The sequence below is a fragment of the Carcharhinus amblyrhynchos genome, unplaced genomic scaffold, assembly GCF_965287045.1.
Source record: "Carcharhinus amblyrhynchos unplaced genomic scaffold, sCarAmb.v2.hapA scaffold_87, whole genome shotgun sequence".
NCBI lineage: Eukaryota > Metazoa > Chordata > Chondrichthyes > Carcharhiniformes > Carcharhinidae > Carcharhinus > Carcharhinus amblyrhynchos.
In genome coordinates, this window is record NW_027649827.1 from 587570 (window position 1) to 605767 (window position 18198).

General features: G+C 55.1%; 1 protein-coding gene across 1 annotated transcript; it reads right to left on the reverse strand.

Moving 5' to 3' along the window:
• Positions 1-1951: 1951 nt before the first annotated feature.
• On the reverse strand, positions 1952-15252 carry men1 (multiple endocrine neoplasia I). The gene is made up of 10 exons (XM_080182760.1): positions 15164-15252; positions 11875-12351; positions 10266-10474; positions 9754-9882; positions 8683-8723; positions 7260-7347; positions 6011-6147; positions 3495-3636; positions 2692-2865; positions 1952-2386 (listed from the first exon to the last, which is right to left on the reverse strand). The coding sequence occupies exons 2-10, from the start codon at positions 12317-12319 to the stop codon at positions 1958-1960; spliced, it is 1794 nt and encodes a 597-aa protein (XP_080038886.1). The 5' UTR covers positions 12320-12351; positions 15164-15252; the 3' UTR covers positions 1952-1957.
• Between the last annotated feature and the right edge of the window lie 2946 nt (positions 15253-18198).

The following is an 18198-nucleotide window of genomic DNA, read 5'->3' on the forward strand; positions in this document are numbered from 1 at the left end:
ACTTGGCTTGTTCTCACTGGAGTGACGGAGGTTGAGGGGAGACCTGATAGAAGTCTACAAGATTATGAGAGGCACGGACAGAGTGGATAGTCAGAAGCTTTTTCCCAAAGTCAATTACTAGGGGGGCACAGGTTTAAGGTGCGAGGTTTAAAGGAGATGTACGAGGCAGATTTTTTTACACAGAGGGTGGTGGGTGTCTGGAACTCGCTGCCGGGGGAGGGAGTGGAAGCGGATACGATAGTGAGTTTTAAGGGGCGTCTGGACAAGTCCATGAATAGGATGGGAATAGAGGGATCTGGTCCCCGGAAGGGTAGGGGGTTTCAGTTCAGTCGGGGCAGCATGGTCGGTGCAGGAGGGCCGAAGGGCCTGTTCCTGTGCTGGAATTTTCTTTGAAAGCTCCTCGTGGATCAGGTGAACCTGGAGAGAAACGTCTCACAATCGTCCTAGCCACATTCAGCGTAAAACACAACAGGCCAGCGTTATAGAACATCTCGGAGCATCCGATCCGGACTTGTAACAGAATGAAATCCGCAAAGCGTCTGCTCTCAAACCATCTCGCTGCCAATCCAAACTCCAGTGAAAACACACTGGGAATCACATCTCCCCACCCCACCCTCCACTGTCCTTACGCAGCAATGGAGTTTCTTGGTGTCAAGTGTGACCACTGTGGGGAACGCGGTGGCCATTTTGTGAACAGCAAGATCCCGCAATCTAAAGGCCCGTTTCGAACTGGGATGCCTTTTGGCGCACTGATAAAATATCTTTCCTCGGGATGTCCCACAGAGGGTTTTGAACTGTTAGCTCCGGGAGCCAAACAGGGGCCGTTCTATGCACAGCAAGATCCCACAGGCACCCAGTCTCGGCACAGTGGGTTAGCGCTGCTGCCTCACAGCGCTAGGGACCTGGGTTCAATTCCCGGCTTGGATCGCTGTCTGTGTGGAGCGTGCACATTCTCCCCGTGTCTGCGTGGGTTCCCTCCCGCGGTCTGAAAGACGTGCTGGTTAGGGTGCTAAATTCTCCATCAGTGTAACCCGAACAGGCGCCGGAGTGTGGGCGACTAGGGGATTCTCACAGTAACTTCACTGCGGTGTTAATGTAAGCTGATTTGTGACAGGGATAAGTAACAGGAAACGTGATAGCTGCTTCCCTGGTTGCAGGAGGAGCGTCGGGGGGGAGAAGACACTGACCTCACCCCCCCACCCCACCCCGGGACAAGAAGCAGAGATTAGAAACAGGAGACACTACCCCTTCTTTACAAAAAGGATCATTTCTATTTTACAAATCAGTGTCGACAAACTCCGGACAAGGCTGAAAGCTGCTCCTATCAGTTTCCGCTGACAGGGTCCGTTACTAAAGGCTCAGATTCTGTCGCTCTGCAGAGAGCGCGGTTAGATTCTCCCCTCCCCTCGGACCCCCACTGCCCCTCACCCTCCCTCTATCTCCCCCCTCCCCTCCCCCCCCCCACCCTCCCTCTATCTCCCCCCGCCCCTCCCCTTGGCTCCCCACTTCCCCTTGCACTCCCTCCATCTCCCCCCTCCCCTCAGCCCCCCCATTGCCCCTTGCCCTCCCGCTATCTCCCCCCTGCCCCTCCCTCTGCCCCTTGTCCCCACCCGCCCCTTGCCCCCTCTCTTACCCTCTCAATCCCTTTACCCTCCCCCCCAACCACCTCGTCCCTCACCACCACCCTCCCACTCTCTCCCCCTCACAGCCTCCTCTCCCCCTCACCCTCTTGCAGCTCCCCTCTCACAGCCTCTCTCCACATCTCCCAGAACCCCTCGACCTCTCTGTCTCCCCCTCTCCCTCAGCCCCTGACCCCATCTCACCGCCACCTCTCCCCCCTCCCAGTCCCTCCCCTCCCCCTCCCCTAGCCCCTCCTCTCCTCTCCCCCTCCCCCAGCACCCCCTCTCCCTCTCCTCTCCCCCTCCCCCAGCACCCCCTCTCCCAGTCCCCCCTCTCCCTACAGGGATTTGCGCTGCCGTTTCATGAAGGACAGGGTGTAATCACTGGGGGAGCTGAGTTTCTGTTTCTTCATCTGGACCTGGGACTGGGCGGTGAGCTGGAGTTTGATGGCGCTGGAATTGATTTTCAGGGCAGTAAGCAGCTCCTTCATCCCCTTCATCTTCTCGCTGTGGAAGGTCACACAGGCGGCGCCGGGGCTGGGGGTCGCTGCCGGCAGCACCGGGGTCACCGCAGTCCTCTGGCTGGGAGCCGATCTCCGGCGCTCCACCACCTTCTCCGCCAGGAATTTCTTGGCGGGAGGGGGTTCCTCGGCTTTGGACTCGCGGCGGGGACCCCGCCGGCGCGCGTCCCGGGAATCGTCACTGTGCTGGTCGTCATCTTCATTCGTCTCGGTGTCTCTGACAACAATCGTCACCTTGTGACGTACCTGAAACAACACAGGCACATCACACAGCGGCACCCACCCTCCCGCAGTGCGGCGCTCCCTCGGCACCGACCCTCCCGCAGTGCGGCCCTCCCTCGGCACGGACCCTCCCACAGTGCGGCGCTCCCTCGGCACCGACCCTCCCACAGCGCGGCGCTCCCTCGGCACCGACCCTCCCACAGCGCGGCGCTCCCTCAGCACTGACCCTCCCACAGTGCGGCGCTCCCTCGGCACCGACCCTCCCACAGCGCAGCGCTCCCTCGGCACCGACCCTCCCACAGTGCGGTGATGATAATTTGGATAATGACCTGTCCGTCGAACTTGCTGATGGACTGCACGAGGAAGGTGGCCCATCCAACGTGAAGGACGGGGGTGGAGCTGCCCTCCTCCCACTTACAGATCCCATCGTAGAATCGCAGTAACTGGGCAAAGCTCTCGGGGTCCTGCAGGGCTGTGCTGGGGACAGACTGTCCTTGTGAACCCTGGGGTAGAGCAGGAAAGGAGTGAATTACAATAACCTACACGGACACACAGCACCCTCACACTGTAAAAAACATCCCCACGCTGCTACACAGGGGACAGACAGGGACAGACCCCCAGTCACATTCAGAGATATTAGAAACAGGTGACCAAAAGATTGGTCAAAGAGGGCGGATTTAAGGAGTGTCTTGGGGAGGAGGTGGGGGAAGAGAGAGAGAGAGTGAGAGTGTTGGGAGTGAGGAGGGGAGAGAAAGAGAGAGAGCACGCGAGGGGGGAGCGAGGGAGAGACACAGAGAGAGAGAGTCGGGGAGCGAGGGGGAGAGAGAGCGCGAAGCAGGGAGTGAGGGAGAGAGAGAGCGCGAAGCAGGGAGTGACGGGGAGAGAGAGAGAGAGAGAGTGAGGCGGGGACCGAGGGAGCGAGGCGGGGACGTTAATAAGAGGTGGTAAGGAAGCACTGGTTATTTCCTACTCGGTCTGAGAGTTGTGCCTCAGGAGGCGGGCTGGGGGGCCGGAGGGACACGGTGATCCACGAAAGAGTCACATCGCTCTGGAGGAGTGGGGGACACACTCAACCTCACAGAGCCAATCCCCGTCTGAGTGCGAGCCGCAGCAAGACTCCAGGGGAGAATACCTCAGTGCCGCCCTCTGCGTCGCCCTGTTCCTCGGAGGCCTCCACCATGCTGGCCATCTCCTTGATGAGGTTGGGAATGATGTCATTGGCAATATCGAAGAATTCCTTGTAGATCTCTTCATCCTCACGGCAGTAATTGTAACTGCAGAGAGAGAGAGAGAGAGAGATGGAGTGAGCAAACACTCACTAATAGAAACACCAGCAGTATTAACACTGGGGAGCCTGCCAAGGGAGCCAGTGGCCTAGTGATATTCTCGCTAGACTATTAATCCAGAAACTCCGCTAATGTTCTGGGGGACCCGGGTTCGAATCCCGCCACGGCAGATGGTGGAATCTGAATTCAATAAAAAATATCTGGGATTAAGAATCTACTGACGTCCCATTGTGGGAAAAACACATCCGGTTCCCTTTAGGGAAGGAAATCTGCCGTCCTTACCCCGGTCTGGCCTACATGTGACTCCAGAGACACAGCAATGTGGGTGACTCTCAACTGCCCTCCAAGGGGCAACGAGAGACAGAATCGCTACAGTGCGGAAGGAGGCCATTCAGCCCATCGAATCTGCGCTGACAATACTTCCACCCAGGCCCTATCCCTGTAACCCCACATATTTACCCCACTAATCCCTCGAACCTACACATCCCGGGACACTAGGGGTTAATTTAGCATGGCCAATCCACCTAACCTGCACATCTTTGGACACGAGGGGTTAATTTAGCGCGGCCAATCTCCCTAACCTGCACAACTTTGGAGTGTGGGATGAAACTGGAGCACCCGGAGGAAACCCACGCAGGCACAGGGGAATCCTACTCATGATGTAATTTAAGTTATTTTAGTGTCACAAGTAGGCTGACATTAACAACGCAATGAAGTTAATGTGAAAATCCCCGAGTCGTCACACTCCTGTTTGGGTTACACTGAGGGAGAATTTAGCACCTAACCAGCACGTCTTTGGACTGTGGGAGGAAACCCACGCAGACACGGGGAGAATGTGCAGACTCCACACAGACAGTGACCCCAAGCCGGGAATCGAACCCGGGTCCCTGGCGCTGTGAGGCAGCAGCGCTAACCCACCGTGCCACTCTTTACTGAGAGGACAATGGAGTGGGAAGAGAATCAGACAGAGCAGGACTGCGCAGTAACATTCGGGTGAAGGTGCCTGTAACACATGGCTGAATAATGAAGATTGACAGGGAATCTCTTTGACAATAACCCCACAGGGAAAAGATGGGATAAGGCTCAGCAGCTGGATGCAAGATGTTGGCTGTGGTGCAGTAGACCGGAGACCCATTACCCAGCAGTGAAGAAAGTGGTTCTGACCTCATAGTAAGGGACCGCCGCACTGTGGGAGGGTCGGTGCTGAGGGAGCGCCGCACTGTGGGAGGGTCGGTGCCGAGGGAGCCCCGCACTGTGGGAGGGTCGGTGCCGAGGGAGCCCCGCACTGTGGGAGGGTCGGTGCCGAGGGAGCGCCGCACTGTGGGAGGGTCGGTGCCGAGGGAGCGCCGCACTGTGGGAGGGTCGGTGCCGAGGGAGCGCCGCACTGTGGGAGGGTCGGTGCCGAGGGAGCGCCGCACTGTGGGAGGGTCGGTGCCCAGGGAGCGCCGCACTGTGGGAGGGTCGGTGCCCAGGGAGCGCCGCACTGTGGGAGGGTCGGTGCCGAGGGAGCGCCGCACTGTGGGAGGGTCGGTGCCGAGGGAGCGCCGCACTGCGGGAGGGTCGGTGCCGAGGGAGCGCCGCACTGTGGGAGGGTCGGTGCCGAGGGAGCGCCGCACTGCGGGAGGGTCGGTGCCGAGGGAGCGCCGCACTGTGGGAGGGTCGGTGCCGAGGGAGCGCCGCACTGTGGGAGGGTCGGTGCCGAGGGAGCGCCGCACTGTGGGAGGGTCGGTGCCGAGGGAGCGCCGCACTGCGGGAGGGTCGGTGCCGAGGGAGCGCCGCACTGCGGGAGGGTCGGTGCCCAGGGAGCGCCGCACTGTGGGAGGGTCGGTGCCCAGGGAGCGCCGCACTGTGGGAGGGTCGGTGCCGAGGGAGCGCCGCACTGTGGGAGGGTCGGTGCCGAGGGAGCGCCGCACTGTGGGAGGGTCGGTGCCGAGGGAGCGCCGCACTGTGGGAGGGTCGGTGCCGAGGGAGCGCCGCACTGTGGGAGGGTCGGTGCCGAGGGAGCGCCGCACTGCGGGAGGGTCGGTGCCGAGGGAGCGCCGCACTGTGGGAGGGTCGGTGCCGAGGGAGCGCCGCACTGTGGGAGGGTCGGTGCCGAGGGAGCGCCGCACTGTGGGAGGGTCGGTGCCGAGGGAGCGCCGCACTGCACTGTACCATTTCCTTCCCCCTTCTGACACACTATTCCCCTTTATATAATCATCCCAATTCCCTCACGACTGAATCTGTCTCTCACATTCTCAGGCAGAGTGATCCAGCTTCGATCCACTCGCTGTAGGGAGAGGTCCCCCACCCCTCCCACATCCCCGTGTCTCCATCACTTCGTCCAGTTTAAATATTAGGCAGGGTATGACAGTAAACTTACTCCTGAATGACAGTGGCTGCATCACCCCAGGAAGCCAGAGCTTCCTTCACATTCTTATTGCGGCAGTAGTAGCTGGCCAGGTAGACGTAGGGGTATACATGTTCATTATTGTAATACTCCTTCGCTGACGCAATGCCCTGCAGGGAGACAGGACAGGAAACTCAACACCAAAACACCAACATCTCCCGGCAGAAATACCCAACTCACCCAGGCAATTGTTCAGGGACAGTGTAGAGGGAGCTTTACTCTGTATCTAACCTCGTGCTGTACCTGTCCTGGGAGTGTTTGATGGGGGGACAGTGTAGAGGGAGCTTTACTCTGTATCTAACCCCGTGCTGTACCTGTCCTGGGAGTGTTTGATGGGGGGACAGTGTAGAGGGAGCTTTACTCTGTATCTAACCCCGTGCTGTACCTGTCCTGGGAGTGTTTGATGGGGAACAGTGTAGAGGGAGCTTTACTCTGTATCTAACCCCGTGCTGTACCTGTCCTGGGAGCGTTTGATGGGGGACAGTGTAGAGGGAGCTTTACTCTGTATCTAACCTCGTGCTGTACCTGTCCTGGGAGTGTTTGATGGGGGACAGTGTAGAGGGAGCTTTACTCTGTATCTAACCCCGTGCTGTACCTGTCCTGGGAGTGTTTGATGGGGGGACAGTGTAGAGGGAGCTTTACTCTGTATCTAACCCCGTGCTGTACCTGTCCTGGGAGTGTTTGATGGGGAGACAGTGTAGAGGGAGCTTTACTCTGTATCTAACTTCGTGCTGTACCTGTCCTGGGAGTGTTTGATGGGGGGACAGTGTAGAGGGAGCTTTACTCTGTACCTGACCCTGTGCTGTACCTGTCCTGGGAGTGTTTGATGGGGGTACAGTGTAGAGGGAGCTTTACTCTGTATCTAACCCCGTGCTGTACCTGCCCTGGGAGTGTTTGATGGGGGGACAGTGTAGAGGGAGCTTTACTCTGTATCTAACCCCGTGCTGTACCTGCCCTGGGAGTGTTTGATGGGGGGACAGTGTAGAGGGAGCTTTACTCTGTATCTAACCCCGTGCTGTACCTGTCCTGGGAGTGTTTGATGGGGGGACAGTGTAGAGGGAGCTTTACTCTGTATCTAACCCCGTGCTGTACCTGTCCTGGGAGTGTTTGATGGGGGGACAGTGTAGAGGGAGCTTTACTCTGTATCTAACCCCGTGCTGTACCTGTCCTGGGTGTGTTTGATGGGGGGACAGTGTAGAGGGAGCTTTATTCTGGAACTAACCTGGTGATACAGTGTCAGTGGATCTGGTCTCCCCGGCATAGGTTCCAGCTCCTCCAGGTCCGCCAGATTCCCCAGTGCCATCGGATACCTGCCGGACACGAATTAAATCACTCAGCACCTCACCGCGAAATGAACCCTGGTGGAGTACAGAAGAACCCACCCAGTGCCGGAGTGTGTCACTGGTACACTGGTGATTCCCCTGTGAGAAGGTGTGGAGCTCTCATCGTGTCCAAGGCAACAGGTAGCATCCCCCCATGAACCGCACCACGTTACAGAGGGATCTGGGAATCCTCGAAGATGCAGCCATTTGGCCCATTAAGTCCATGCCAACTCTCTGATAGATCATCCCTTCCAGGACCTCCCACCCCCGTAATCTTGCTAATGCCCAAGCGACAATTTAGCATGGCCAATCCACCGAACCCGCACATCTTTGGACACTAAGGGGCAATTTAGCATGGCCAATGCATTAACCCACGCATCTTTCACACTGTGGGAGGAAACCGTAGCACCCGGAGGAAACCCATGCAGACTCCACACAGTCAGTGACCCAAGCCGGGAATCGAACCTGGGTCCCTGGCGCTGTGAGGCAGCAGCAGCACTAACCAGCTCCCTTTGGTTTGCGGGGTAAGTATTGGCCCCAGGATCATGAGGAGCTCCTCCCACCGTTCCAATAGTGACCGTGGGACATTTTACACACACTCTGAGAGGGAAACTGGTTTAATCCAGCCCCGAGTGATTTGCTACTGAACTATATCCCTCATGTTTTTAAGTTCCAGATCACCAACAACCTGTCCTGGTCCCCCCCATGCCGACACTATAGTTAAGAAAGCCCCACCAACGCCTCTACTTTCTCAGAAGACTAAGGAAATTTGGCATGTCAGCTACAACTTTTACAGATGTACCATAGAAAGCATTCTATGGTACATAGAATGGTTGTCTCACAGCTTGGTCTGGGCTCCTGCTCTGCCCAAGACTGCAAAAGGTCGTGAATGTAGCCCAATCCATCACACAAACCAGCCTCCCATCCATTGACTCTGTCTACACTTCCCGCTGCCTCGGGGAAAAGCAGCCGGTATAATTAAGGACCCCACACACCCCGGACATTCTCTCTCCCACCTTCTCCCCTCGGGAAAAAGATACAAAAGCCTGAGGTCCCGTACCGACCGACTCAAGAACAGCTTCTTCCCTGCTGCTGTCAGACTTTTGAATGGACCTACCTCGCACTGAGTTGATCTTTCTCTACACCCTAGCTGTGACTGTAACACTACATTCTGCACCCTCTCCTTTCCTTCTCTATGAACAGTATGCTTTGTATAGTGCACAAGAAACAATACTTTTCACTGCATCCTAATAAATCAAATCCGTCTGGAACCCAGCTTATTGAAATTGGAGCAAGCTGGGGGAACGGGATGGAAACACTCACTTGTTCAGGTGCCCCAGGTCGTACAGCAGCCACAGCAGGTGCTAAAAAGGAAGGAAAAACACAGAAATTAATCCCAGATCCCACTCACTCGGAAATACCCTCCCGAAATCTCCCCACCTTTCATGGTAACACCATCTTCCTTACCCGGCCAGCGGGGGGGAGAACGTGGGACTCGCTCCCACGGGGAGTGGGGGAGAATGTGGGACTCGCTCCCACTGGGGGGAGTGGGGGAGAATGTGGGACTCACTCCCACGGGGGGAGTGGGGGAGAATGTGGGACTCGCTCCCACTGGGGGGAGTGGGGGAGAATGTGGGACTCACTCCCACGGGGGGAGTGGGGGAGAATGTGGGACTCGCTCCCACGGGGGGAGTGGGGGGAGAATGTGGGACTCGCTCCCACGGGGGGAGTGGGGGGAGAATGTGGGACTCACTCCCACGGGGGGGGAGTGGGGGAGAATGTGGGACTCGCTCCCACGGGGGGAGTGGGGGAGAATGTGGGACTCGCTCCCACGGGGGGAGAATGTGGGACTCGCTCCCACGGGGGGAGTGGGGGAGAATGTGGGACTCGCTCCCACGGGGGGAGTGGGGGAGAATGTGGGACTCACTCCCACGGGGGGAGTGGGGGGAGAATGTGGGACTCGCTCCCGCGGGGGGAGTGGGGGAGAAATATCAGATCGTTTGTGTATTCCACACAACTCCACAAGAAACATCTTTGAACAAGCACGTGGTGAACTGCCGCCCCACCGCCGCCGCCCCCCCCCCCCCACACCCCCCCTCCTTCCGGTGGTCAGATGTTGCTGCTGTGAGCGGGACTGATTCTGCCCAAGGTGCTATAGAAATGCAGCCTGCTGTTGTAGGTGCGTGGCTTTGCCCTCTCCTGCAGTGATGCCTCTCGACACCCTCGGGTGGCGAATGTCCCGAGGTGGACGGGCGGTGAGGAGCTGTGTATCGGAGTGCGAGCCGGCGACCTCATGTCCCCCAGTGTCCATCAGCCGGACTCTCCGTACATTGTCCTGGTCCACCCCCCCCCCCGCCACCGCCACCCCCCAAGGCCTTCCCGACACCCCGTCACCTGCTGCAGTTGGAGGAGCTCCACGCTGTCTGTGTGATGGTCGATCGAGGGGTTAATGGCGGACACCATGAGGGCCACCTCCATCTTGCGGTCACATTTCAGGTAGGAACCTTTCAGATACAGCCAGCTCTATGGGAGAACAAACACAGCGAGGGTAAAACAGGGGGGGAAGGTAAACGGGAGGGAGCGAGGGTAAAGTGGGGGGGGGGGAAGAGGGTAAACGGGGAGGGAGGGGAGGGGATGTCTCAGATACTGAGGCACAGAGTAGGGTGCGTCTCTCTCTCTCTCTCACACAGAGATGTGAGCAAGTCACCACCCCCCCCCACACACACACACACATCTCCACACGCCTGCCAAACGCCACACACCCCCCCACACACATCCCCCCAAACCCAACACACTCCCCAAGCCCCACACACCACACACCCCCAAACCCCAGATGTCACACAGCCTCCCCCAGCCCCCACACACAGCGCACCACCGCCCCCCCCACCCCACAGCGTACTTCTCACCCTCTCGGCCACTCCGGCAGTGACCGTCTGCCCCCTCCGGTCCTCGTTGCCCTTCCCGTGCCAGGTTACCTCCGCCGTTTCCTCCCCATTCTCCCCGAAGATCACCCAGGCGTGGTCCTCCGACAGCCCCAAGTGCACATCACGCAGTCCCAGCACCTGGCAGGCTGCCACCACTGCAAAGGCCACACCTGAGCTGTCCAGCTTCGTACCTGAGAACACGGGAGGGCGGGGGCACCAGGGGGGCAGAGAGGAGGGCAGAGGCAGAGAGAGAGAGAGAGAGAGGGGCAGAGGCAGAGAGACAGAGAGGTTAACAGGCCTTTAATTGAAACGAGGATTAGTGATTTGAGTTTAATTATGAAGAATGCTGTGTAGCCAATACTGACAAGGGGAAGCTGTGATATTTGGCTGAGAGATTAATCTACTTTTATCCATCCCTGGGACATGGGTGTCGCTGGCTGGACCAGCATTTACTGCCCATCCCTAGTTACCCCTTGGAGGGACAGTTGAGAGTCACCCACACTGCTGTGTCTCTAGAGTCACGTGTAGGCCAGACCGGGGTAAGGACGGCAGATTTCCTTCTCTAAAGGGAACCGGATGGGTTTTTCCCACAATGGGTCATCAGTAGATTCTTAATCCCAGATATTTTTTATTGAATTCAAATTCCACCATCGGCCGTGGGTGGGATTCGAACCCGGGTCCCCCAGAACATTCGCTGAGTTTCTGGATTAATAGTCTAATGATAATACCACTAGCCTGTCGCCTCCTCCTCTCGAGTCCAGGGCACGGGGAGGCAGGATTCATCCCTCCACTGCTCTTCTAGAATAGTGGCCGTGGGATTTTTTAGCTCCATCGCAATGAGCTGGCCAGGGGCTCAGATTAAACCCTGTGCGTGTTTGAGCAAGGGTAGGCAGAACTGTGGGTCAGAGGTGAGTGTACCCAGGCCTGGAGACAGGGAGGCACTTAGCAACATGGCAGCACAGTGGGTTAGCACTGCTGCCTCACAGCACCAGAGACCCAGGTTCGATTCCCAGCTCAGGTCACTGTCTGTGTGGAGTCTGCACATTCTCCCTGTGTCTGCGTGGGTTTCCTCCCACAGTCCAAAGATGTGTAAGTTAGGTGGATTGGCCATGCTAAATACATGGGGTCACGGGAATAGGGTCTGAGTAGGATTTCTTGGTGGTGGGGGGGTTGTTCTCAATGAAGGGCTCAGTAAAGGGGGGTTGCTCTCGGTGGGGGCTCAGTGAGGGAGGTTTGTGGTCGGTGGGGGCTGTTCTTGGTCGGGGCTCAGTGGAGTGCGGGGGTGTTTGAGGTCAGTGGGGAGGGGGGTTGTGATTGGTGGGGGTGTCCTTGGGGGGCTGTGGTTGGTGGGGGGGGGGAGGTCAGTGGGGAAGGGTTGTGGTCAGGGGAGGAGTTGTGGTCGGTGGGGGGGGGTTGTCAGTGAGGGCTCAGTTGGGGGGGGGGGGGTCATGGTCTGTGGGGGCTCAGTGATGGAGGATTGGGGGCGCTGGGGGTATTGTGGTCGGTGGGGTCTCAGTGGCGGGGTGGTGTGTGCGGTCGGTGGGGGGAGCTGTTAGCGTTAGAGACTCGGTGCGGGGTTGGGGGCACTCACCGGTGATGAAGCTGAACAGAGACTGGATGTGCGCTCGGTCCTTGAAGTAGGAACGGCTGAGGCTGTTCCAGATGACGTCGGACACCTTCTTCACCAGCTCGCGGCTGGAGTAACCCCCCTTCAGGGGGTAGAGAGAGCGGTCCACAGCTCCCCGGATCATGGTGGTGAACCTGGTGTGGAGGGCCCGGATCTGCAGGAAGTCCACGTGGGGGAAGCAGGCGGCAGGCTCGGTCCCTGCCTCCGCCGAGGGCACGTCGAAGCTGTAGCTCGGCACATTGATGGGAACCACTCTGTTGACGGCCAGGAAGTGTTCGACAAAGCCCAGCACCAGGGACAGCAGGGTGAGGTCTGGCTCGTCCTTCCTCAACTCTGACTCAAACAGTTTCACCACCCCCTCGATGCTGCAGATGGGGAAGAAAGCCGCCTGCGCTGACTTCAGACCCATCCTTCCACCCTCCGTCCGTCCGACCGACCGACCTGGCAAACAATATCGACAATCAGACAGGTCGTCAAAGCTTTGCACCGTGCACTCATCAGACCAAACGCAACATCAAACTTCCAATACTCACCAGTTACAATTAACATAGAAACTAGAAGCAGGAGGCGGCCATTCGGCCCTTCGAGCCTGCCCCGCCATTCATTGTGACCATGGCTGATCATCGAATTCAATATCCTGATCCCCCCCTTTCCCTCGATCCCTTTAGCCCCAAGAGCAATATCTAATTTCTTCCTGAAATCACACAACGTTTTGGCCTCAACTACTTTCTGTGGGAGTGAATTCCACCGCTCTCTGGGTGAAGAAATTTCCCCTCACCTCAATTCTAAAAGGTTTACCCCTTATCCTCAAACTATGACCCCCCCCTAATTCTGGACTCCCCCCACCATGGGGAACATTCTTTCTGAATCTACCCTGTCTAACCCTGTTAGAATTTTATAAGTTTCTATCAGATCCCCTCTCACTCTTCTAAACTCCAGTGAATATAATCCTAACCCACTCTGTCTCTCCTCATATGACAGACCTGCCATCCCAGGAATCAGCCTGGTAAACCTTCACTGTGCTCCCTCTATAGCAAGGACATCCTTCCTCAAGTAAGGAGACCAAAACTGCACACAATATTCCAGGTGTGGACTCACCAACGCCCTGTACAATTGCTCTATCCAAGATCGCAATGAAACTACAAAGGATTGTGAATGTAGCCCAATCCATCACACAAGCCAGCTTCCCATCCTTTGATTCCGTCTACAGTTCCTGCTGTCTCAAGAAAAGCAGCCAGCATAATTAAGGACTCTACGCCCTCTGGATATTTTCTCTTCCATCGGGAAATATTGTGAGAGAGGAATATCGTGCGCAGTTTTGGTCTCCTTTTCTGGGGAAGGATGTTCTTGCTCTCGAGGGAGAGCAGTGAAGGTTTATCAGGCTGATTCCGGGGACGGTGGGACTGATGTACGAGGAGAGATTGACCAGGTTAGGATTGTTTTCACTGGAGTTCAGACGAATGAGGGGGGGAATCTCGTAGAGATTTATAAAATTCTAACAGGACTAGACAGTGTAGATGCAGGGAGGATGTTCCCGATGGTGGGGGGGAGTCCAGAACCAGGGGGTCACAGTCTGAGGATTCAGGGTAGACCATTTAGGACGGAGATGAGGAAACATTTCTTCACCCGGTGAGCCGTGGAATTCATTCCCACAGGAAGTAGTTGATGCCAAAACACTGAATGTATTCAAGAGGCGGCTGGATATAGCACTTGGGGTGAACGGGATCAAAGGGTATGAGGAGAAAGCAGGATTAGGCTATTGAGTTGGGCGATCCGCCATGATGGTGATGAATGACGCAGCAGGCTCGAAGGGCCGAATGGCCTCCTCCTGCTTCTATCTTATACGAAAAAGATACAAAAGTCTGAGGTCACTTACCAACCAACTCAAGAACAGCTTCTTCCCTGCTGCCGTCAGACTTTTGAATGGACCTACCTCGCATTAAGTTGATCTTTCTCTACACCCTAGCTATGACTGTAACACTACATTCTGCACTCTCTCCATTCCTTCTCTACGAATGGTATGCTTTGTCTGTATAGCTCGCAAGAAACAATACTTTTCACTGTATCCCAATACATGTGACAATAATAAATCAAATATTAAGTTGATCTTTCTCTACACCCTAGCTATGACTGTAACACCACATTCTGCACCCTCTCCTTTCCTTCTCTATGAACGGAATGCTTTGTCTGTATAGCACACAAGAAACAATACTTTTCACTGTGTCCCAGTACGTGTGACAATAATAAAGCAAATCAGCAAAACATCCCTATTCCTGTAGTCAAATCCTCTCACTAGGAAGGCTAACATACCATTTGCCTTTTTTACTGTCTGCTGTACCTGCATGCTTACTTTCAGCGAGTTAGTTGGCAGGTTTACCGACGGGCTGAAGTTTTGCCCTGCCAGCCACCACTGTTTGGTGTGAGCAGGGTATAATTCTGCTTGCTACACCGGCAAATAGTTTCCCCATGACTTGCTCTGGGATAAAATGCTGAGGTCTGTCATCTTTCAGTGTGGCATTCTGCTGTGCAATGCCGGTGATCATTTAGCTAACCTCCTGTGGCATTGCTCCTGGATAAAGAGTCTAGGAGCAGAATGAGTGAAAAGGAGCAATGTAATATTATGCTGCACAGTAATGGTGATTATTTAGCTGACCTCCTGTGGCATTGCTCCCGAATAAAGAGTCTGGGAGCAGAATGAGTGAAAAGGAGCAATGTAATATTATGCTGCACAGTAACGGCGATTATTTAGTTGACCTCCCGCAGCATTGCTCCTGGATAAAGTGTCTGGAAGCAGCATGAGTGAAAAGGAGCAATGTAATATCATGCTGCACAATATCATTGATTATTTAGCTGACCTCCTGCCACATTGCTCCCGAATAAAGAGTCTGGGAGCAGAATGAGTGAAAAGGAGCAATGTAATATTCTTCTGGAGATTACTGATGATTATTTAGCTGACCTCCCCCTACCCCATGGCGTTGCTCCTGGATGAAGAGTATGATTATTTAGCTGACCTCCTCCACCCTGTGGCATTGCTCCTGGATAAAGCACTGGACTCCTCTGATGAGAGAACCAGGCCAGGGTAGGGTTTGATTTTTTTTTGCTTTTTCTGAGCCAGGGCAAATTTTATTTTATTTTAATCCAAAATAAGGAGAAATTTGGAGACAGAAAGGGAAATTTATAAACAAAAATGACCTAAACATGAATTAATGAAATATTGCACCTCAGCCACTTCTCCCCCCCCCCCTGCCGGTACCTGCACCGAGGCCGCCTCCTCTGGCCAGCCGGAGTCTCCCCTCTGGGCCCGCCGGCCCTCCAACAAACTCTAGTCCCGCCTCAGCAACAGACTAGGCCCCACGCCGACTGCGCATGCCCTGTGTCTCGGGGGATGCCGGGAGTTGTAGTCCTGCGAATACTCGAGTCTGGGCACACGCGAGCCGCGTGGCATGCCAGGGCTTGTAGGCGGCAATACAAAGCTGTGCATGCGGGGACTGCCGGGAATTGTAGTTCCTGCCCCCTTCTCGCCACCCGAGTCAACCCGCAAGTGCGCCCCGGGGCACGCCGGGGGTTGTAGGCGGCCTTCCCGCACTGCACATGCGGAGTACGTGAGGGACGCCGGGATTTGTAGTTCCTCCAGCTCGGTCCTCCACACTCTGGACATGCGCAGTGATTTGGCGCCCTTTTCTCTTTGGAGCCGAGAAGGTTGTCCACGTTTCGCCCCAAATTGGGATGGAGGGAGGGAGGGGGTCCAAACTGATTGAAATCCCTTCACAGTCCAATAAATAGGGTCCCCACTGTTTATTTGCACCCATGGGTGCAGACCAGAGTTCTGCCCACTGCTAATTAATGTGCAAGTATATAAATAGTCCTAGGGTGGGACAACGCTGGGGGGTCCACGCCCTTACCTTGTGTTTCCCCAGTGCTGTTCACCACCTCATGAGATCTCAACGCACTTGGCAGCGACGAGAGGTTTCCAAAGTGCGGATCTTTCTGAAATGTCTGAAACATGCATAGCAAGATCCCACAATGTGATCATCACCCAGATCATCTGTTTAATGGATTGAGGGATAAATATTGACCCAGGACACCGGGAAGATTCCCCCACTGCTCCACTAACTGCCAATCTTTTACACCCATCCTCAGAGGACAGACGGATCCTTGGTTTAATGTCTCATCCCGAATTCTACGCCCGTTTTGAGCAAGAGTTCAGCGAGAGCATGCCTTCCACTCTGGATGAACCTGCATCTGGGGTCACCATTGCAGATGCCAGGGCAGCTTTCTCGAAGGTCAATCCACGGGAAGCAACTGGCCCGGATGGGATACCCAGACTGGCACTCAGTCAGATCAGCGGGCAGGGGTATTCACAGATATCTTCAACCTCTCTTTTACAACAACCTGAGGTCCATTCTGCTTCAAGAAGACGACCATCATCCCGGTGCCAAAGGAAAGCCCAAGCACCATGCCTTAATGACTATTGGCCGGTGGCTCTGATATCTATCATTATGAAGTGCTTTGAAGGCTACCAGTCATGGCACGAATAAATTCCAGACCACCTGGATCCACCACAGTTCCCCCATTGCCGCAACAGGTCTACGTCAGATGCCATTTCCCTGCACTCAACCCCGGAACACCTGGATAACAAGGACACCGATGTCAGACTCCTATTATTGGCTACAGCTCAGCCTTCAACACCATTATTCCCACAAAACACATCTCCAAACTCTGTGGCCTGGGCCTCGGGTCCTCCCTCTGCGACTGGATCCTGAGCTTCCTAACCTACAGACGACAATCAGTAAGGATAGGCAACAACACCTCTTCCACGATCATCCTCAACACCGTGCCCCACAAGGCAGCGCCCTACTATATTCCTTACACACCTATGACTGTGCGGCTAAATTCCCCTCCAATTCAATCTTCAAGTTTGCTGACGCCACCATCGTAGTGGATCGGATCTCAAACAATGACGAGACAGAGTACAGGAATGAGAGAGAGAATCTGGTGAACTGGTGCAGCAACAATAATCTCTCCCTCAATGTCAACAAGATGAAGGAGATAGTCATTGACTTTGGGAAACATAGAGGAGAACATGCCCATATGTAGACAGAGTCAATGGACGGGAGGCTGGTTTGCGTGATGGATTGGGCTTTTGTAGTTTCTTGCAGTCTTGGGCAGAGCAGGAGCCCAGACCAAGCTGTGATACAACCAGAAAGAATGCTTTCTATGGTGCATCTGTAAAAGTTGGTGAGAGTCGTAGCCGACATGTCAAATTTCCTTAGTCTTCTGAGAAAGTAAAGGCGTTGGTGGGGCTTTCTTAACTATAGTGTTGGCATTGTGGGGGGGGAACCAGGACAGGCTGCTGGTGATCTAGACACCTAAAAACTTGAAGCTTTTGATCCTTTCTACTTCATGATGTAGATAGGATGAGATGGATAGAAAACTGATTAGCAGAAGGAAACAAAGAGTGGGAATAAATGGCTCATTTTCCAAGTGGCAGGCAGTGACTTGTGCGGTTCCGCAGGGATCAGTGCTGGGACCCCAAATGTTCACATTAACGATTTGGAAGAGGGAACTAAAAGTACTTTCTCGAAATTTGAAGATGATACACAGTTGGGTGGGAGGGTGAGCTGTGAGGAGGATGCAGAGATGCTTCAGCGTGATGTGGACAGGTTGGGTGAGGGGGCAACTGCAGCATAATGTGGATAAACGTGAGGTTATCCGCTTTGAGAGACTAAATAGACTGGGTTTGTACTCGTTGGAGTTTAGAAGGATGAGGGGGGATCTTATAGAGACGTATAAGGTAATGAAGGGGATGGATAGGGTAGAGGTAGAGAAATTCTTCCCGCTTAGAAAGGACAGCAGGACTAGGGGGCACAGCCTCAAGATAAGGGGGGGGGGCGGTTTAGAACAGAATTGAGGAGGAACTTCTTCACTGAAAGGGTGGTGAATCTCTGGAATTCTCTGCCCGTTGAAGTGGTGGAGGCTACCTCGCTAAATATATTTAAGTCACGGGTAGATAGGTTTCTGATAGACAGGGGAATTAAGGGTTATGGGGAGAGGGCGGGAAAGTGGAACCGATCCACTTCAGATCAGCCATGATCTTATTGAATGGCGGGGCAGGCACGAAGGGCTAGATGGCCTACTCCTGTTCCTATTTCTTATGCTCTTATGGTAGCAATAATGGGAAGGCAGATTATTCGGGTCATCCAGACTCGAAATGTTAACTCGGTTTTTCTCTCCACAGATGCTGTCAGACCTGCTGAGATTTCGCATCACTTTCTGTTTTTGAGGTAG